This window comes from Monomorium pharaonis, chromosome 11 (assembly GCF_013373865.1).
Source record: "Monomorium pharaonis isolate MP-MQ-018 chromosome 11, ASM1337386v2, whole genome shotgun sequence".
NCBI classification, from domain to species: domain Eukaryota; kingdom Metazoa; phylum Arthropoda; class Insecta; order Hymenoptera; family Formicidae; genus Monomorium; species Monomorium pharaonis.
This window is the reverse complement of record NC_050477.1, coordinates 15320778-15343897: the sequence shown is the minus strand read 5'-3', so window position 1 is coordinate 15343897 and position 23120 is coordinate 15320778. Positions and strand designations below refer to the sequence as shown.

The 23120-nt window shown below is 39.1% G+C and overlaps 1 protein-coding gene across 3 annotated transcripts in view; it reads left to right on the top strand.

Annotated features, from left to right (window-relative positions):
• The window catches only part of LOC105839349 (putative polypeptide N-acetylgalactosaminyltransferase 9), a 217757-nt gene that overhangs the window by 181679 nt on the left and 12958 nt on the right, over nucleotides 1–23120 (top strand). For all 3 annotated transcript variants that reach the window (XM_036293852.1, XM_036293850.1, XM_036293851.1), the window contains 5 exons: nucleotides 10022–10191; nucleotides 14464–14777; nucleotides 15157–15355; nucleotides 15660–15829; nucleotides 17053–17181. In XM_036293852.1, coding sequence (XP_036149745.1) covers nucleotides 10022–10191; nucleotides 14464–14777; nucleotides 15157–15355; nucleotides 15660–15829; nucleotides 17053–17181 — 982 coding nt within the window. The remainder of the gene's footprint in view (nucleotides 1–10021; nucleotides 10192–14463; nucleotides 14778–15156; nucleotides 15356–15659; nucleotides 15830–17052; nucleotides 17182–23120) is intronic.

Here is a 23120-nt window from a genome sequence, read left to right as displayed (position 1 = left end):
ACAAAGTACTTCACGCTTGACTGTTATTAACAATTATAAAAACCCGGTTAATTAGGACGCTCCAGTCGTCAACCGATGACTGCGATTTTATTCCAAACTGCATCACAGGCAGAATTTTATTCCTCGTATTATTCCTCTAATAAATATTTTCACTTGTGTAACATGAAAATAATATAACGGGAATTACATACGTTAAATTCAATTTGATGTAACGAAGTTTTGCATGCGCATTGTTATTGTAACTTAATGTCAAGCCAAATATAACACATTTTAAGCAGAGTCGGAATATTTGCCAAGCCACTAATTACTTACAGTTGACTAAATGTATTTCGCGCGGTGTGGTGACCGACATTGCGACAGACGCTACAAGTAGAAACAACCGCGTAAACTACGCTATACGTAAAATTATATAGTACGGCGGAGAACGGCGCTGTAATAAACTGAAAAACCGGGATTGGACTGTATACGCGGAATTTTCCTTCCGTGCGACGGAAATCCCACAGTAGGATAAATCCGGAGGGCGGAAAGGGGGGGGGTAGCGGGCGTATACGATCGCGCAACTGCAATATGCGAGTTACCAGAGCGAGGAGTAGGAAGAGAGGAGCGCAGCATCTCACGGTACTGAAATGGTAGGCGTCTTGTGTTGTCTCTTAGACTATCTCACTGTTGCCTCGAGACACAAAGCTGTCATGTTAACGCTGTCAACTGTTGTACGTGAAATTTTACGAGGTATGTACACACACGTAGCTGCGAGCGGCGGTGGCGGCGGCGACGCTCGTAAAGCCGCCGCGGCGCTACATTGTCGAATTATAATCTCGCGTCACGTCATTGAGACGTTTAGAAGGAACATTTTAGGCGCAATGCTCGCGTAAAATATTTAACCGGCCACAGTGAAGCCACGTTGCTTGTTCCCGACTCAATTTTTTTTTTTTGTTGCAATTTAAGAAGCATCTTGAACAAACTCGTGTAAGTTGTATAAAGCGTTGAAGTCTCAAAAGATGTGAATCAAAGCAGAATTCAAAGCGAAAAAAAAAAATTACACGCTCTACCGACGTCTTATTTTATACTCGTTTTACACGCTGCCCGGAAACGGGATTCTGCAATCGCAAATCAAGTTTCAACACGAATTCTAGGTGAAATTTCATGGCGTAATAGCATTTAAAGTGTATCTCAAAATTTCCCGTCAGTCTCTCTCTAAAATTATAATTTTTCCCCCACAGATTCGCGAACAGATTATCCGCGGCTTGACGACGTAATTCGATAGTAAAAGATTACGGGGCGAGATTGAAGCGTCTCTTTTGAATATATTTGGAAACAATTTATTATATCAGGATGTATGTTATTTCCTGCATATCCTTCTTGACGCGCGTGTCGCCGTAAGACTTATCCACTCGTGAGGGAGCTCAGACGTGTTACATATTTAGCGCTAAAATCTGACGTGAATAGAGAAGCCGAGAATTCTGGAAAGCATCGCGTGTATCAAGGACGCTTCTGTTCTTCCTCTCGCGTCCCACTAGGGCACCCCCGATGTCGCTGGTGCCATATCGGGATACAAAGCTGTCGTCGCGCAGCCAAGCTCACTTGGGATTTTATGACACGCGCGTATATGGAATCTCCGTGCTGCCGTATATTTCGCGCTTTCCGTGGAAAACTTACTGCGCGATCTCCCGACAGTCGTCACCGGCAAGTGCTCTCTGCATTACGCGGGTAAGGGCATTCGTTTTCGCGCGCCACGACGAACGCTGTCAAAGCGCTCGTCAAGCGCCGTCTCGTTAAGATTGAATTTCAATCGGTTTTACTCGCGAAGCAATCGGGCGAGTAGGGTGCCGCGCGATTACTTTGATTCAAACACGTCTCGCGTGTCAGGAGGAGCTTTGTACTTCAATGATAGCGATTTTACGAACTTCTCTCTTTCTTTCTCTCTCTCTCTCTCTCTCTCTCTCTCTCTCTCTCTCTCTCTCTCTCTCTCTCTCTCTCTCTCTCTCTCTCTCTCTCTCTCTCTCTCTCTCTCTCTCGGATTTCGAGTCGTTTCTATCTCTGCCGCTCTCTAATATACTTCGCTTTATCTGCGTTAAGAAGTAGCCGAGATTCGCATGCAACTCTTCCCAGTACTTTACCAGCGCTTCTCTCTCTTTATGAAAATTAACGCGTAGGTACGAGAAAAGCGCGGGGAGATTTTGTTTGGAAAATTTGCGCTTGTATAAAAAAACACGTTGGGAATTTGTGACGTTGGCATGCATTTACACGGCTCAACAAATTATAATTATTATTAGCGTCATACTGAACAGCAAAAGTGGAGTCGGTGGTACAGATAAACCTGGTTATTAAGTAATACTGAGCTACAGGAAAATAGCTTGCGTGTCAGAACGGCGTTCGCTTTCTTCTTTATTTCCACCCGGCGAATGGAGCTTTGACATAAACGTAACACGTTGCCGCGCGAGCGCAGACTCACGACGAGATCCCGCGAAATTAAATACGGCGATATAAACGAGACAATAATTCGCGAGTTAACTGCGAACGGAACGTGTATACAGCTACACATTCCGCTCACGCCCGCGTGCGAAAACCCTCGTAACTTAGCGGCGGCCCCGCGCGTGCACGTACACGTGCGTATACACGTAATTTCCCGCGGCGCACGGGGGAAGGTGAGAAACACTTCATCATGGGTATCCTCGTTTACCCCCACAGCCGAAAGTCCGCGCCCCGCCGGGCTATTATGGATCTTTACGGCACCCCGCGGAGCGGATACGAGCTTGCGAGTTGCGATATTCTCATCGCGGAGGGCTAATTGAAACCGCGCCTGTATTTTTTTTTTCCGCCCTGCCAGATTACCCTCGACGCGGAGCAACAAACGGGAATACACGGTAAACTGTATTTCGAAATAAAATACGCAACGCGCATCTTGCTCCGGGCTTGATTTTCGCCATGAAAAGCGCCTCGTGAATTAAATAACTGTCGGTTAAAAGTAAGGTGTAATTGAAAGGTTTCCTATACAAAAATCAAACAAGTCCAAAAAAATTAAATTTACAGGAAACAAAACACTCTCCCCTTTAAACAGTTCATTGTATAAATATGGTAATTTTTTTTTTCGGACACGTAATAAACATAAAAACAAAGTTGTAAACGTTGTTGAATGTTTTGAAAAAAACTTTTGAACTTGTTTGGTTTTTGCGAGTATTTTATATTTACTACCTATTTATTTATTCTATATTATTTTACATTAATTTTTTTAAGAATAATAATAGAGATTAAGAAGGGAATATTATTTTAAGTATAAAGCAGAGTAATTTCTGCACTTTTTATTACAACCTTTATTTCCAAAAATTTCTCTGATTTTATTGATTTGAATTCTTGTGGAAATTTTACTATCTATTTTTATTACACTTCTCGTTTGATTTTTATCGGAATATAAATTGTTCATGATATGACGAGAGATTTGAAAAAAATGGACTGTTTAGTTTTTCGTAAAAAATCTTTCAGTTACATTGCATATCATATTTTATTGTATTACATATATGGAGGAATGTATGAGCGCCACACGTTTTCGATAAGAAACTTTGTGCGACCCTTGTTCGACGAAAAGTCGGGATTCGAGTTTACGTGGCTCGCGTATTTCTAACGTAGATAGTTCCAGCTATATTAGAACCATCTCAGTCGTTTTTCTTAAAAATGTGGATCTATTTCACCGCGGATGGTTCTATAATCTTGCACGAGAAAAGTACTCTTTATCCATCGGTTATGACGAGAATCCTCGGGTATCTTAGATCTCTTGAATTACGTCAAAACGTACATTCTTTGTTTTACGACTACAGATATTCAGATTAATTTTGGACGCCACAAAGGCGTGACGCGTTATCGCGACTTACGAAGTATTATTTCATTATTATTAATTGTTTATGCTAATTGATTTGTTTTATTAATTGTTGACTTGAATATGTGTGAGTACAGTTAAGAAGGGGAAAAAATGCAAAAACATTTGTACGGCGTGTCAACGTTGAATGTTATAACATAATCCGAAGCTCCGTAGACAAACGATTCTTGAAAGACAAGAGAGATACTCGTAAAAGCCGCAATTAGCTTCACGAAACTTTCATTTATCTTTCTGCGAAACGCTGAAGCAGATATTTTACAATGCTACCCCCGCAAAAGTTTTTCTTTAAAGATGTAATTACGCTGGGAAACTAAATTAGATTGTACATCTCATTCTGCATTTTCTGATAGCCTAGCGAGTTTTAAGACATTTCCCTCGCATTTTATTGCGGGCAAGCAAGAGGGATGAGATGAAAACTTGGATACACTGCAAATCAATAAATTCCATTATAAGGCGCTTTCCTTTTGGAAACTTTGAGAAACAAATTATATTTTCTCAAGCTTTATTAACTTTTAATGGCGGTAGAACGCGAAAAGATCACAATAATTTATCGCAGTTGGAACTTTAATTGGACGAAATCTCGACTCACGCAATCGCTGAGAATTCATTACGATTTATTGGACACGAGAGCAAAGGAAGTGAAGGAGGAGGAATTTAGGCGTGAGAAATTGATTCTCTCTCTCTCCTCTCGCGGCACAACATCGTTCCCCCCGAAGTTCACTCACTCACTTCCACGGTATTTGACTTTCACTCACTTCGCGCGCTTGCGCCTATTTCTTCAATTTCCGCGAATGAAGACAAGTCAAGATCCCCGCAGGCGGCATGCCTACGGCGAAGAGACTCGCAAATAGAATTCCATCCGGGATGCGGGCCGGGATGCAACGGAGGGATGCAGCATGAAACGTGACGCGTTTGATCGAGTGCAACGCCTCGCGGGGTTTAGGCGATTGAGATGACGGGTAGGAGGGGGGCAACGGGGGAGGGAGAACGATAAGGGGGTGGTAAGGGTGATCGCCGAATGTGCTGAACGCGCGAAGGAGCCGCTTCTCATTCGATATCCGTGGCTGATTTCGAGGTACCCATCCCGTGCGCCGTCCAACAATGGAGTCTCTTTTGTCGACGGGAAAGAGGATATCGCTGTTGAACGTCAATCGACTGGAAACGATCGATGCGTTTACCGGCTTAAGCGATTTCCCACTTTGTTCGAGCCGTCCCGCGCGCGCGCGCGCGATTTATATTCGCGGCCGCGCGCACTCGCGATTATTAATACGACTGTGATGATATTGCTGTGATTTACTTTCAAACTGTGCAAGCAGCATAAATACGCATTGATAAGCAGATTCTCCCAAACTAATAGAATCATTCATTCCGTCATATAATTGAATGTGGGCATAACGTTTAAACGCTTAAACAAAAGATTGCGATTTTAAGTTTATTCAGCTGGATAGCATAACGTATAACGCATTGTGAATTGATAATTCGCACGTGCGGATTTATTAGAGATCTTTTTTTTTTTTGAACGAGCGAGAAAAATCTTGCATTAATTAATATATGAGAAGTTGATATATCGAGTAAGATGATATTTTGTTACATTCTTTAAATGTAAATTATATGAATTATATTAAAATATTAACAATTTAACATAATAAGTGCCATCACTCATAACATAAATTAAGGATGACTTATAGAAAAATAGATTAAGAAGCCTGTTATTGCTGCAAAAGAATTATGTGCGATAATAATGACAAACCGCGGTCAGAATTTTCTCTGTGGAACCCGTTATTACCGCGAGATTTATCACCGACAATGTTGGAAATAAAAAACCTCAAGTGCTCGGCATTTGAAAATGAGAATTTCGCCGGCTTTACTACTAAAATTGAGTACACAAACTAATGCGGAATGAGAGGAATGCAAATGCAAATAATGTTGATTCAGCCCGGGCGTTTGCAAGCCTCTTTTGCTTTTCTAGTCAAAAGCTTATCTGATGTATGGTTAAGGCGCATCAGATACGTAATCAACGATAACATAGGAAACGTATGTTTTACACGAATGTTATTTTAGAGAATACACATGGAAAACAATATAAACTTAGATTATTTTAATAATTAATATTACTACATTTTGTTACTACGCGCACGCAAAAACTTGAATATACTGTGAATTAATCCATTAAATTTTAGAAAGCCCGTTCGCGATTTTTTATTTTCAGTGTAACTTGGATTCTAATCAAAGTTTATAAACCCATTGATATCAAATAGAGGTAGTTGAATAGAAAAAGTTGTTATGTCCGAAAATTTAGTCAATGATGGAATATCTAGAAGAAAAGCATGCATATTTTTAAAATTTCTATTCAATTTCAATTTTTGTTATTCTTAGTTTGACATAATTATTATTTGGTGATACATAATAAACGTTATGGATTTGAGGCGATGGGGGATACAAGAGAGTAAAATTTTTAAAAACTTTTTCACTGTTTTGTGCATGTTTATTTCAATAGAGATTTTAAAATTAAAATTCTCTCTCTCTCTCTCTCTCTCTCTCTCTCTCTCATAAAAATTAAAAGAGATGAAATAAAATTGTTTTTAATTTTTCATTCTTTTGTCGTTTGAAAACCTTAGAAGCAAAATTTTTTATTTTATTCTTTTAATTTTCTCTTTGCATCTATAAAAAATAAATAATAGTACAAACTTTAATCATAAAATCTTCATTAAAATAACTTTAAAATAAAATGCATATAAAAGTAAAAAGATTTAATTTTATCTTCTTTTTACTTTCTTTCCATCCATTTGAATAATTTTTATTATAGATATGTATCGTAGAGCACTCACAAATAATAATGTAAAATTATTTTACTCAAAAAGATAAGAAAAATAATTTATTTGTTGAATATTTGTCAATGAAAAGTCAGAAACTTATTTGTTTTCTTTTTACTTGCAACCTTTATGTTTTTTTTTTAATTAAATATTCTATCGCTATCACCCACTCTAGATTTTCAGAAAAACAACTCTTATTACCTCAAAATGTCAAATACAGTTAAAAAATTTTGATTAGAATATGAGTTACAAAAATTTAAAACAAATAAACGCACTTCCTTTTTACAAATATATATACATTGCATATGTATTATTTTAAACTTGATTGACTTTTAATAATGGATTGACCAAAAAAGTTGTTTTTTTTTTAAATTAAATATTTATTGAATGTTTTATATATTTATTAAAATTTTTTATGTATTTTGCGTAATTTATAATATAATATGTAAAATTTCTAATGAAAATTAAATACTATTGTTCTGTATGGAAGTTTAATATATTATTTACCTATGAGCAGTTTGCATAATATATTCGGACAATCCCATTTATTTATACTTTACTATTCATTATTACTATTCATACAATTGTATTTACTGTTATTGTATATATCAGCAGGTTGTTTAATAACAAATTTGGAATTAATAAAAAGTAGATTCTGACGCTTTTTTGAATCTCAAATTAATCTTATAATAAAAGTTAATATTAGATTAGTTGTCTGTTTCAAAATCATGCTATATTTTTTAAAATAGACATTTCTGTTTTTCTCTTAGCCTTACGAAATTTTTATTTAAACCATTATGTTTTATCTTAATAATTTTATTAATTTTTAATTATTTTGACATAACATGCATTATTCTTAAGAATTTATGATCAAATACAGCATTTGAGATAGAGAAATTAAATCTCTCCTTTTGTTTATAAGAGAATTTTTTTTATTATTTTATTGTAGTGCGCTTCTTTCCACCACTCCATAAAAAATTATGCTTTAAAAGAAGACAAGGTGAGACACACACACAAAACTCACAATTTATAGGTAAACTAACTCGATCTGAGAGTTAAATATGACGACTTAATTGTATTATTGTTTTAAGAAAATTGTAATAAAAGAATTTTTTAATAACTTATTTGTCTTAAATAAACATTGAAAGTTTAGTTCTGTACCATATTTATAAAGGCAGCTTAATATATAATTTATATTGACTCAATATATGTTATAGTAAACGAACGTAGTTGTATATTTAATCGAAGAATTTTAGTATGATGAAATAAATTTGCAGTAAAATAGAATAATTTTTATGTTGATTAAACTTTTTTTTTAAGTGGTAGGAAATTAGTATGTTTTTGATGATCATTGCAGATCCAAAAATATTAAGTTTCTGGATAGTAATAAGTAAAATTAAATTATCAAAATATGTTTTATTTATTTTTTTCTTTCACATCTTGGAACCTAATTTCGGAGAGTTGACTTCAATATTACACATTATACGTCAAGTATTACACATTTAACTACATTACAGTTTTATCAATTTTTTACTACTGATAAAATCTTTTAGTATAATTTACTATGTGAAAAAAACTATATATTTGATTTGATTTTTATTCATTTTAATTTGATACAATGTGATTAATAAAATTGGCGCAATTCTGAAATTTTCTTTTTCTTACAATATATAACATTATATATAGTTTTAGTATAATTGAATTTATTATGAACATTGATTAAAATAAATTATCTATAAATATCCGCGACAATTTATGTAATATTTAATCGTTTACTGTTCCGTATACGAAATTTGTTGAATATTTGTTTTGAATAAATGTGAATACACAGAAATGGAAATATAAAGTATTTATTCTCTACGTCGTCGCTGTATATTATATTATCGACATTCAATCAATGATATTATTTTATCTTGCAATTTCTGTTGCAGAACTTCAAAATATATCATATCTCAGTAATCCTCTTCTCGTATATCCACGTTTATATTCTAGCTATACTCAGCAAAATAATAAGGTTGATTATTCTTTTCAAAAAGTGCTTTTTTACTTTATTATTGGTTGCAATTCTGTTGTTTTACCATGTTATACCGTTTATTTTACTTTTTTCCAATATTACATTAGTGAAAAGTTATTTATTTACGGATCTACATAGACACAATAAATTATACGTTTCATCTGACACAAAACACCTTCGATTCGACATAGGAGCTGATTATGAAGGGATCTCATTCACGAGTAGATATTCGCTTCGCTGCACCAGGAACGATAAATCGGAAATTTGGCAAACAGTACACTTCGTGAGCGATGCGTGTGCTGGCAGCTGTTAATTGAAATTATTCACAGATGGTAATCATAGTAATAGCCGTTATTGAATGGCACTTCGCGTAATCGCTTCATTAGCACGCAACGCGCGCGATAGTAATGTGTACAACGTACTTATTCTCGGCTGCAGTATAATGCGCTAATTACAAACGAATACTTTGAATAAATATATGATAATTATCTCCACGGGTGGGAGCGTGCGTATTTATAGCGGAGCTAATTACGAAGACATCCATTATGAATTGAAATGCATTCACGTATTAAATGTATTACGATACTATGAAATCGTGAATACAGTGCAATGAAGTAAATATTGGATAAATACGACGTGTATAGAATTTAACGACAATAATGTTAATGTACGTGCGAGCTCTCGCGAATATCGCCGGGGAAAAACAAAGAAAGCGCACATTTTATTCATCCGCATATCCGTAAACCGTGACGTGTATATACAACCGACCGGCCGTGTGTGTTCGTGCATTAACTAGGTCCGGAAGTCGCAATCTCCGCATCCCTGGAATTCATTTTGTGGCGAGCTTCGGACGAGCGTACACCTCGTGGGCGTTCAGTTTGCCAACATTCCCTACCCTAATCGTATTACCGTATTTTCCTGACATATCTTCTCTCGTACATATTATCGGTTCCGCGTAATCATTTCTGTTGCGGTCTGCAGTTCACGAACTCGATTCGACCGCGCCACCGACGCGCGCCGCACGTCCTTGCCCTGCAAACAATCGCGTAATCCACTATCGAAGTTGATATTATTAGCGGAACAAAACCTCTCTCTCTCTCTCTCTCTCTCTCTATATATATATATATATATATATATATATATATATATATATATTTATTTATTTATTTATTTATCGTGAAGCACAATGAGTTATGTTAAGTTTATCTCGTTAGTAGCATTTGTTACGAAATACATTTTCAACAACAAGATTTTTATATTTATCTGCAGATTGTTAACAGTTGATTTAATAATAATGATCGTTTTGATGTCACTGTGTTACAGGTGCAAGGAGTCTGGTAGGTACTTGAAGGACCTTCCGCCTACAGCGGTAATTATCTGCTTCCACAACGAAGCCTGGTCCGTGTTGCTGCGTACGGTGCATTCCGTGCTGGACAGATCGCCGGAGCATCTCATACAAGAAATCATTCTGGTAGACGATTTCTCCGACATGCGTAAGTTTCCTCCCTTCCGTTAGTAGCAATACGGAAAAATTAACAAAGTGCCGTTATTATCTTCCTTAAAAATATTTGAATTTCGTAATAATGCGCACGATAGACCTCATGTTATTCATGTGCGGTGGAAAATAAATTTTTAACTCCATTTTCGATATTGGAAAATGCAAGGCTCCCATACGAACGTTCATCGGAGAAAATTAATACGTAAATTGCGTTCCTAAAGCGCGCGCGTGCACGGCATACGATATACCTAAAGTATTCCTTTCGGGTATACAAAACGAGAAGTGGACGAGTTACTCTCGCGTTATCGCTCGAGCCGCACACGTACTTTGGATTCAAAACGAAATATCTTCTATGCGCGATCGAAGTGCGGAATAGCATATCGTTTCCGTAGCGTCATAAATCCTCGTGCAGCTCTCATCGCCGAGCGATGAAAAATCCTCGATAGAACGTCGGCAGGGATGGGAGGGAGGGGGGGGGGGGGGAGGAGGAAACTCGTAAGCACAGAACGCGAACGGAAACCGCGAACCATTATATTCGCTCGTACTTGCTGGTGCAACCGTGTCTCCATTCAGAACGGTGATTCGTTATCGCGACAGTGTTTCGTAGTTTCGCGATAGATCGATTAATTGCGATCCATCTCTCCACTGTGCCGCCGCGACGTGAATAGAAGAGAAACTCTCAGTCTGCTTTACAGACACCCTGAAAATTACGAGGGGTCCGTACGAACTCCACTGTTCGGCTCTCTGTAAGTTTAACGGCCCCACTTGTTTTCGTTTCCCCGAGATCGGGGCGTGGACGCGTCGGCTATATTGTATCGAAAATTACAAGTACGTATTGGGGAAATATTTGCAAGGAAGGTCCGGCAACCGGAAAATTCTTAGGGGTCTGAAATTTTGCTGGTGTAAAATAAATGCGTGAATTTAATGGCCATTTTCTGTTTCGATTAATCAATATTTGATGAGTGATTTCTGTTCTCACATTTTCCGATAAGTAAATTTTTCGCGAAAATGTGTACCATTGCCGGAAAAATATTCATCATTTATTCAAGAGAGTTTAGATATTTTTATTAACCGGAAAAACTACAACATTTGTGATTACTCGTGTTTATCTGTTCGGAAATACAGGCTTCTCGCTTGAAGGCATGTACGTGAAGTTGATAGAAATATATCAAACACGCAATTTCGCAAATGCGGGCGAAACAAATATGTATGCCCGTACGCATTGTTTGGATGCAAAAAGGCAATTATAGCTCAAACGTAACTGTACGTTTTCGAATAAACCGACGTTCGACACTAAATCGAAATCTAAATTACTATAGTAGTACTGGACACAGAAAAAGGGACCTATTGTTACGTAACCTATTAAATAAAAGTGCCAGTTATATTCGAAAAATGTGCGATTGTCACATACATATGAAATGTCAACTTTAAACCGAAGATATTGTGTGATAACATTCCCGAAGTTGGAAACATCGTATTAATATTTTTTGCTCTAATCGTCGCATTATCGAGGGTAATCGATAATCACGTAAAATCCTACCATGTAATACCAGGATGAACATAAAAATCCTGAGAGAAAAGGTGTCTGAGATTAAGCTGGGTTCAGTAAAACAGCATAGCTTGGATGGTTACTGCAATCTTTATTAAAAGCTCAAGATAAGCCCTCGTCCCGGCCGGAAGTTAAACCTATAAACATAATCACTTGCTTCAGCGATCTCTGGGTTAGCTTTGTACGTGCTATTAACGGACAACTGATCGCTTTATCGCAGAAGGAGATTATAACACTGCGTTTCATTTGGGCATTTTCTTTTTCCTCCCCTTACCTAAGGGTAGTTGTAAATTTTTAAGATGCGAACGACGAACGAGAATTTACGCATGGTTTTAATATGCAAGGTTGCATCCTTCATGAGAGTCTTATTATCTTTACTTATTTTCAACGCTTTATCATTATATTTTCAATGATATAAGTTATATTATTACAGTATATCGTGTGATATTATTTTTTAGATTATATTTTTACAAATTTTCTCTTTGTTTGCTGAAAAAATGCACAGAATGGATGGAAATAAATTTATTTAATAAAGCTCGCAAGAAAGTTGTAACGAACAGCGTAGACTTTAGCTTTCCTCGGCACGCACGATAATTAGCTTTTATATAGGGGATTGGCGACGAGGATTACGGAGTTAATTATGAGCGCTCTTGACGGTGACAGACTGGTGGTGCTCTTTGAGCGTTTCCATTATCTACGCCCCATATAGTGCACTCAGCAACTCATAATGAAATCTGGAATAATAGCCGGCGCCAGTTTATGCGTGCCCCTGTGTGTTCGGTGGAATTCATTAGAAATTAATTCGGTTTGGAATGCGCACGGAATTCCCGCGCGCGCACCCCGATTGCGCGTGCATTAAATGTCTGAACTCTGATCTCTTACGGTCCATCTCTTCTCGTTCGAGTGCAGCTAACGAGGGTGTAGCGCGCCCCTCGGTTTAACACACCTCGGAGGCGTGCTTCGAGAAGGAACATTTTCTCGATTCGTGACTACCAGGGAGATCGGGCGAACAGCGCGATTCTTACATTTTTCCTATCTCGGCGCGAAGGCACGAAGAAATTCTTTTCTCGCAAATCGATACGGAGCACGGAAACGGTGGAGGATAGCGGATAGGGGGATGGAAAACGAGAGTACGTCGAGCATGACGATTTTGTATTAAAGCTCATCAGGCGCGCAGCTCAACCAAAGGGTGCATAAAATCAAGCCGGCGTCTCGTCCAGTAATCATTGCGCTTGCACGAAACACGTTGATCCGTGGAATCCCATTATACCATCCATAGTTAACCGAGCTTACAGGGCAGAGGCTTAGGATTAGGGGCACGGTCCCTCATAAAGCCATCCTAACGGAGAATAAATCACGAATATCTGCTAATTGCTGCCCGGCGATCTGTAACTGTAGTGGGATTCGTGTCGTAAATCTACATTTCGCCTACGATTGTCAGAAATAACGCGACCGATAACAGGCCGAGACCGAGAATCACAAATGACATTAAAGCCTTTTCAGCGACGATATATATCATTCTTCTTTTCACTCAGGATTTATGTGTATTCGAGTAAGAAAATGATGAAATGCCATGGCGATAAATTTTCTTTTAATCAAATTGTAACGATAATACACGGAGCAAATTTTATGTCGGAAACTATGTACAATACGAAACATGAGAAGAAATTGCAGAGAATTATATCGGAAGTATAGTGTAAAATTTTTACTACAAAATTTTTTCCATATACTAATACTTATTACAACTTGATAAAGTTACCTATTATTTTCCTACTAAACAAGCTTTCAAATATTAAGTTTGTAAACTATATCCCCATTTTGCATTCGATCGTTAGGATATTTTAATGGCGGATTAAGGGTTAGTCTGGCGTGCATAATCTTTATTAGAACTATAAGCGGCTATATTGTAGCTATTCTTTTTAGCAAGTTGACGATAAAATGATAATAATCCACACAGAGAGAGAGAGAGAGAGAGAGAGAGAGAGAGAGAGAGAGAGAGAGAGAGAGAGAGAGAGAGAGCCATTATACGGGATTATCGTTTGTTTCTATCTAGCATACGATTAAATTGATTGCAAATTGGAAATGAATCTACGACAAGAAGGATGATTGTTGTTGCCGCAACAGCTTGCGAATGACATCATAAATAAACTGTAATCTGACATTAAAGACGTAATCGAAACATTAGAGAAGCCTAGAGAAACCGGGCTTTCGCGTGGTGCTTTATTGTTGTATTTATCCTTCGTCGAAGCGTAGATCCCGCGAGCGACTTATATTCTAAATCGATCGGGGTCTAGCAAACAATGGTATTGAGACAAAACCTGCGGGTTCCCGCGAGATTAATATTCGAGCAAATCCTGATATTAAAGACGACAAGTTCCGTCAATAACGCTACGTCATGTATTACGAGATTACGCCATGAATTATGCAGCCGTTTAATATTAAACGCCCAACGTTTCTCACAAAAAGTATGTAATATACTTTAAGGTTGAGATAAAACGACATGACAAGCGCTGCCTTCATCTAATTATATAACACGACACGACGCAGGATATATAACATAGAAAGAATTAACATACGGATAGAAATATTTTCATTAAAGAGATAATATGTATTTTTTTATTTGTATATTAGTAATATTACGCGCCGGGGTATCTTGTTACTTCGATGCTTTATCAGTACATAAAAGGTGAATGACGAGAAACTCTCATCGTTCCGCAGCTCATCTCAAGCGCCAGTTGGAGGACTATATGATGAATTATCCGAAGGTGAGAATTATCAGGGCGAACAAACGAGAGGGCCTTATCAGGGCGCGTCTGTTGGGCGCCGCGGCAGCCAAAGCTCCGGTGCTCACGTATCTGGACAGCCATTGCGAGTGTACGAAGGGCTGGCTGGAGCCACTTCTGGATCGGATCGCCCGCGACCCGACGACGGTAGTTTGTCCGGTGATCGATGTTATAGACGACACCACCCTGGAATACCACTGGCGCGACTCGGGCGGCGTAAATGTCGGTGGATTCGATTGGAATCTCCAGGTAAACGAAATCTTCACGCCTTCTACGAGCGTCGGGAAACGTCGTGGAGGGATACGTCTGTCTCTCGGCGGAATGCAATTGATTCTCGCACGCGACAGCGCGACACACCGTTACTAATTGTTTACGAGCGGGAAGAAATTGTTGTACTGTAATTTAAAAGATATTCTACATCCGTGTTACGTTACGTATAGTAAAATAAAATATTTTACGTGCCTATTTTTTTTTCTAAACACACTGATAATAGTCGTTTCTTTTTTTTTTTAAATTCTTCTATTTTACACGATTACGTTGAATTGTAGCGGTTTGTGACTCTCTGAAAAAAGTCACGAGAGTTCATTTACGGGCGCATTCCTGACGTGTATTAACATTTGTTAACAAGTTCAATTGGCACGCCGTGCCAGAGAGGGAGAAAAAGAGGCACAAAAACTCGGCCGAACCCGTTTGGTCGCCCACGATGGCTGGCGGCCTCTTTTCGATAGATCGAACCTTCTTCGAGCGAATCGGCACGTACGACAGCGGCTTCGACATCTGGGGCGGCGAGAATCTTGAATTATCATTTAAAACCTGGATGTGCGGAGGTAAGTTCGACGGGTGTGTCAGAAAAGAACCGCTGGTTTTTTTTTTTTGCAATTCGGTACAAAATGCCACTTGTCTCCTTTTTACGTGCAATATTTCCATTGGTCTTTATTTTGATTGAAAAAAAAAAAAGATTGCGCGCATCTATATATTTTTATTACAAACGTTTCATGTTTACGTTTACTTTCGTGCTTCACTCGTTACCCTCGCGCGATTCTCGGAATTAGCCGGTAACCGTACGTACGTACGTACAAACGTAATACGGCCGAACGGAAACGTTAATCCAATAACTCGACGCGCTCGCAGGCACTCTGGAAATCGTGCCGTGCTCGCACGTGGGCCACATCTTCAGGAAACGCTCGCCTTACAAGTGGCGCAGCGGCGTGAACGTGCTCAAGAGGAACAGCATAAGGCTGAGCGAAGTGTGGCTGGACGAGTACGCCAAGTACTACTATCAGAGGATAGGTCACGACAAGGTGAGTACTTGTGCGCCGTCTCGTGCATAACTTTCCTTTCCTATACGAACCCCCTCGTCAAAATGCAACCGGGGATGCGATCAAAGAAGCGCGTTATCTCTTAGAAAGATCAACGTAGGGAATCTCGGATTAGGATGTAAGATAGGAGGAAGGTTTTTTTACGTGATTGGAAATGAAAGTATTTATTTATAGATTATAAAATATTTTCGTACTTGGATACGGCAACGATTGCCAAAAAAAAAAAAAAAAAGATCTATGTTTGAAAGCACGTGTACAAAGCTTTAGCGTTCTCTGTGTCACAGAATAGATAACTAGTGATAAATTACTTTGGTCGCGAGCTGAACCTCGCGTTTCTTACCGTGGCGTACTTAAAGAAATCGAATGTGTTTCTTTAATCCAAGTTTCGCGTAAACATTGACTGAATGGATCGGTCGGGATGGGATGAAGGATAACGATAAAGGTGGCCGATGATGGAGAGGATCGTAGACCAAGACTCGTCGTAAAAAAGGGCCATAAACGTGCCAAGTGCCCTTAAGACTCGCGCGCATGTCCTCGCTCTCCTGAAGGACGTTTCTTTCGTCCCCCTCTATAACGATCTGTCATTTATCCTTGATGCTTGTCCGCCCCTGTTCTCCTACCGAGATCCAATCGGCGAGATAAATCGAAGCGTAGAGAATAAATCGCTTCCGTAAGCACGTCGCTCTATGTAATGATCGAATCTATCGAGGATGTCGTTCTCGTGGATGGCTTCATAATATAATGAGATAAATCGTCCTCTGTTTACTCCTATCCTTAGGCGCAAGCAAACGTTCGCAGTAGTAACGTCAACGTTAGGTTAGACACACAGATTTTTAGTCTTAAATATAGCGTTTTATTATGTGGAAAAGTAATTATTGTAAGAGAAACATTGTTGATTTTATTGTTGTGTGATTTAATTTGAAATATAATTAGAAGAAATTTTTAATAAATATCTTTTATCCTGAAGGATAGGAAAATCCTATAAGTTATGAATATGTTATATTCCGATTTATTATTATTCGATAATTGATCTTTAGTTATCTTTTTATTTTAATTATTTCTTTATAAGTTGTTAAACTGTCATTCTTTTATATTTTTAATCTTTATTTTATTTTCTATTTCTTTTTATATCCACACGATTTTTATCTCTGAATATTTTTCCTTATCTCGTAAGTATGATCCGACTGTGCATTGAACTTTTCCAGGGGAACTACGGCGACGTATCTGAGCGAAAGGCTCTTAGGAAGAAACTGGGGTGCAAGTCGTTCAAGTGGTACCTGGACAACGTTTACCCGGAACTCTTCATTCCGGGTGAGGCGGTCGCCTCTGGAGAGGTAAGACTATTCCACATTCTCCTCTTGAACGTTTTTTTTAGTGACTGCTGACATTACGCGGCCGAGAAATACCGCCAACCGGAATGAAGGAAGGGGAAGCGGAAACGACGAGGGAACGACCGGTTTCTCCTTTAACGACGTTGTCGTGGCTTTGATCCATCAAGGTGTCGGATTACGGCATTCGAAGGCTCTTCGTGAGAGGAAATGTAGTCAGTTAAATAGATATAGTCACTGAAAAAAAGAGTCGAATTATCCCTCGCAAAGTTAAAATTACGCAAAGTATAAACCACCAAGAATATCTTTTCCATCGTGACATTTACTGTTAATAATACTTTTGACTACATGGCGAAAAGTGACATTTTTCTTCATAACTTAACTTTTTCATAGAAAATTACTAAATACAAAGCAATTGTGGAAAATTGAATTTGAATGTCGTAAAGCGATAAAATTTAGCTCGGGCTTGAATATTAGCAGGAAGAGGCGTTGATCGATGTCCACGAGCCCGCGACACTGGAAACATGCCGCTTTGATTGCGAAACAATGTGAATCGTAGTCGGGGCAATCGCGATCAGATCGCGGATGGAAACCTGTCCGATGTATCTAATCGGAAATCGATTCTCACAGATCGATATTATAAATTCTTAGACTACGCAGCGCGGCCAGTTTTGTCCCCTCCCCCCCCTCCCCGCCTCCCCCGCTCTCACCATGTAGCTCGACTACAAAGCAAATTCTTTTTACAGAAAAAGTCGTCTTTCGCTCCTCCGTAAAAATAATCCGGAAATTTTGCTTTGAACATTTTCACCCGATCTAATTTTCATTTTACGTTATTAGACGCAGTGTTTCTTTTAGAATTCAAAGTCGAGTATAATCACATTTATTTGAAAGTGAGGCGAGCAAAAAATGATAGACGTTCGAATCTAATTGAACATTTGCCAGTCTCTTTCATTGATAGAAATAATTAAATCTTGAAACATAATTGAATTATTTTAATTAAGTTTCATTACAATTCTAATGAGAAATCTATCTTGTTTTAATCATTGCGCTAATTGTGTCTTTCAGAAATAGAAAGATATTTAGTGAAAAATATCACGGTGATTCTAAATATACTTCAATTTTATTTGAGTCTCTGGATAATAATAGATATGGTGTCTAGTCGCGGGACTTATTAATCAATTGGGAACCTGATCGTGTTCTGTTACGCTACGCCAGATTTCGCGATGATCCCGCCAGCTGTCGTGCTCCGTATTCCGGGATCCGTCGACACGCTAGGAGCAAAAGAACGATACGAATGCGCGAGTGGAGAGGGAGAAACGGGAATGCACTGTCAAACGCGCGGTTACATCGCGAAATTTCAGGCGCCGTTCTCCACCCTTTTTTTTTCCTCTCCTCTTTCTCGTAACCCTCGTTTCGCCGCGAAAAAACGAGCGCATAAATATCAGACGGAGGCGACGAGCGACAAACTCGTCAAAGCGGCTACACGCGCGGTACACGCGAGCCATCCGCGCGAACCCGTCACGACTGATAGTGCATTAATATCACCTGGGCGCGCGATTCATGGCGGACGATCAATCACGCGGAGATTTATTTCCGTCATGTTGTCCCCGCTCCTCCCTCTCCTTCCACACCCCCACTTCCTCCTTTTGCTGTATTCCGTCTTGGTGCATCCGTAATGATTGCGGAACGATTGTCGGATCGCGTCGGGAGTTGCCCCCGTATAACGATATTGTCACACGCCGTTGCACGAGTGATCCAAACCGTTATACTCGCCTGCGAGACATCCTTCGTTATTTTATTAAGTTTAACGCTAAACAGAAACTTACATATATAATGAGGTTGTATAACACCGCGAACCGCGTCTCTTTTCGTCGCAGACGTGAAAATTTATTCGCGCCATTTATCCCACGCGTGATTTATTCACGGTTGTTTTCAACCCTCTCCCCCCCCCTCCCTCTCTCCCCAGCTCCATCCGGTAACCGATTTCGTGCATTTAATCAATCTTTTATCGGCGTCTCGTCGCCGCCGATATTGTTGACGTGTTTTATTAATCAATTCGTCCCGATATGCACGCGATTCTGGGCGCAGACTGTTAGTTATTTCACAATTTATTTTCATCGCGTTAGCCAGCCCGCGTCACCCTCCGTCGCGCCGGCGTTCCGCTTCATTCGTAATTGCGAAATGATTGCAAACGCTGTCGGGGGTGGGAGCAGTAGGGCAGGGGTAGGGGAGAGGGGAAGGGGAGGGGGGAATGAATTCGCCTTCCCGGCTTGTGTACCTTGCGTTTCCACGCGGATCGTTACACGTTACGTCTCTTCACGTGCAGCGTGCCGCTCCGTGACAAAGTCACGGTACGTAGGCACCGGTATTAATGACGTTGCACCAACGGATAAATTGCAGCGTCACGCGACACGAATATTTCATACTTCATCATTCTTCCTCTCTCACTTTCCTCCCAATTTCCTTTTGTTCCTTTAATTTTATCATAAGCCAACAGTGCATTAACCCGGCAACCGGCGCACCGGTGTTTAACACAATGTTCAACGCAGTCGCGAAGAAAGTAAAACGCTTGTAGCGTAAAGTCTCCCTTTTTTTTTTCCTCTCCCGTCGGAGTTTTTACTCCGGAGAAAATGCGGACCTCAAGTAGGACGCGTCATTTCAGGAGCTCGGCAAAAATATGAGATTTAAATTTATTTTCTCTCCCCGACGATCATAAATGATATATCTTCTACGGATTGAACGACGGTTGATCAGCCATGTCGTTATAAAGTGTAATTTCCTTAAATCGATTATATATAATTCTGATCGTCTCCCTCATTATCCTCACTGTATTATTTCAATGTAAATCAATGTTCTCTGTTGCGCATGGACATTTCGCAGTACGACTCTCGGTTATGTCGCCGGTTAATCGCGTTATTGAATAATGCATTTTATCATCCGTCCCCGCCCTGTTTTCAACCCTGTGTAGAGAATCGTAGCGTTCCTCCCCGGCGCGGGGGTTAAACCTCGGCTTGCATTACAGGCGTCACCGTGTCACGCGACTCAAATATTTCGTGCTCGTGCCCATCCCCCTCGCCCTCATTTATCTCTGTCTGCCCTCCGCGCGCGCTCCTTCTCCGCCCCCGACCCGTCTCTTTTTCACGCCCGTGCAACGGTCTCGGCCCGTCTCGTTATCTTCACACTTCACTTGAATTTCTCGTATCAGGATCATCTTCGTCCTCCGCGCCTATCTTCGCGCGCACGCCGTACAAGATAACCGGGCGCACTAAAGTTCGCTGTACCGGAAATTCTGGGTAAGTTTTGAGCGCGCGTCTCGTTGCTTCCTTATCGAGGAAATATTTTAGCTTTTATTAATACCGAAAATGGCGAAAATGATGCGTCGTCCGGTGACAAATACCTACTTTATTCGACGAACTTGATAGACAAAGATTTGTAGAATGACAGTTTGCGAAATATCGAAAAATCAATAGCTTACAAGTTATTTTATATTTTATTCTAGCATACATTTTGACATAAAATATTAAATATCTAAACATCATTTTTTTAAATAATTTAAATACTTTTATGAAATGAGAAACAATTACTAGAGAAAACACGGTTGTTCAAAATATAGTTTTAGAGGTAATAATTTGTAAACGTCCCATCTTGTATATGTGACAAAAATATGTACATATATTTTTTATATATTACTCTGTTTTAAAAGTGGATTAAAAAAATTGAAATTAAAAACATTTTTTTAATCACGTGCACGCATGCATTCAGGTTTATTTTCTCTATTTTTTTTTTCAAATATATCTAAAAACGCAGCAGGGCTCTCATTTGCAGCTGACTTGTTAAAATATGTTTTCGATTGGTATTTACATTTGCACTTGATATATTTTTTATTAAAAAAAAAACTATTTTTAAATGACACATTTAACTTATTAGATTTTTATCCCGCGGTTTCTCTGCTTTACGTAGAAAAAAAATAGAGCACGTCCAACATAAAACTCTTGATTTTGCATAAATTATGTAATACATGAAATTAATCTTTGCATCGGTTGTGCGATTCATTTTTGCCTCTCGCTATGTAATTTTCAGCGCATAACGCTTATTAAGGAATGACGAGCTCGGCGGATTATATGCGTCTTTATATTTTATTGCGTCTCATTTTACACACGGTATGTTTGTCGAGCAGAACGGCATTGAGATATATGCCCGCAGTGATATTTCGCACGCGCATATTCACGCGCACAAATTGTGGCACTCCGTCGCGTTGTTCGCGAGACAAAAGCCACCGGTCACGGCACACACTACGGCTCTCGTGAATCACAATTTCACGGCGCTGCCGACACGGCGCACACGGTATGTACACGCGTTCCGCCGCGCGAAGGCAATATTCCGATCGAACATGATAATAAAAAGCAACGGAATTCGAAATAGTTTGAAGAGCGGGGAGGGCCAGATACTATCGACCGATCTCCTCCCCTCCTTCCCTCTCGCCGTTTTTTTTACTTCGCCCTATCCGCCTGCCTTGTCGTTTGTTGCGATCCACTCACGTTTTCCCCGGGATAAGGCAAGGAATGCATTTCACTCTTTTCCTTTTTCTTCTTCTTCTTTCTCCCCCCCCCCCTCTCCCCACCCCTTCTTTTCTTCCTCTGTCCAAGCGCACTGACACCGGCATTCACGAGTGGGCGGAATAGGGAAACTAAAAGGAAGCATCGCGCGGAAAAAGCGACGGAAAAAGGAGGAATGTATAAGGGATGGGTGCACGTTTTCGCGAAGTAGCATTTACGCGGCCGCGCACTTTGGAATGCGGTTCGTGCCACACACGAAACAACAATTTCGTCGCTTAAGTTTGCACGGCGGTGAAACCGAATCGTTTTTGCCGATCCTGGATTATCCGCACGCAACCGTTTCGTTCTTCTATATGTTGTTGCTACATTGTTGTCGAGAACATCGCCACGCTTTGTTCGAAAAATGAGGGGGTACGTTAGCTTATTTTTCCCATACGTACAATTTCATAAATTAATCCTTTAACTGTGGGACAGAAATCAATGTTCTGTGGTGAAAAAAAGTTTATAATTTTATCCACAAATTTATTCTTTACATTTTTGGGGTCGCTGATTTCGAATTTGAGATAAGAATTTTAAAATAAAAAGTGGCGGATCCAATATAGAAACCCATTTTCAAAAAATTTTGATTATTTTTAAAAACTTTGATGCGCCATATTGAATCTGCCATTTTAAGTTTTGTAATTTTAATATAAATTTAGATTTAGCTACCCAGAAAACCTATTTTCAAGAAAATCTGATTATTTTTAAAAACTTTGATGTGTCATATTGGATCTGCTATTTCAAATTTTGGAATTTAGACCTTAAATTCGAATTCAACGACCCCAAAAACCTTGAAATACTTGCCACTGTGAAAATTCTAGTAATTTTACTTTCTTTTTTTAGATGCACATATGTGTCATCTACACTGGTGGCACGTTTTATTTTTGCACGTATATATGTCATCCACAGCGAAGGGGTTAATACCCCCCGTCGCTATCTTTTATTTTTATTTCAATATCTTCAGACTCAATAAGATTTTGCAATTGCTTAATTTACGCAACTTTCGATTATTGCTTAACGTGAATCACTAAGTCTCAAGATTTTTATTATTTATCTATATGTGAGTCCTATAATAAGAATTTTCACTTGCAAAATTTTTATGTACTAAATAAAATGTGCCAGAAAATGATATCGAAACTTACGTGTAACGCTATTAAATAATCAATACACGTTTGCATGGGACCAGTATTTCTGAATAATGCACACAGTTCGGACTAAATAATTTGGCTTGATGAAACATTTCTGGATTTTTACCACAAGATTTTCGAAATTTAAATTTTCTCTCGCGTTATCGTCGTTTTTGCTAATGAAAGTTTTAAAACAATAAAATCTAATTGCGACGAGAATCTC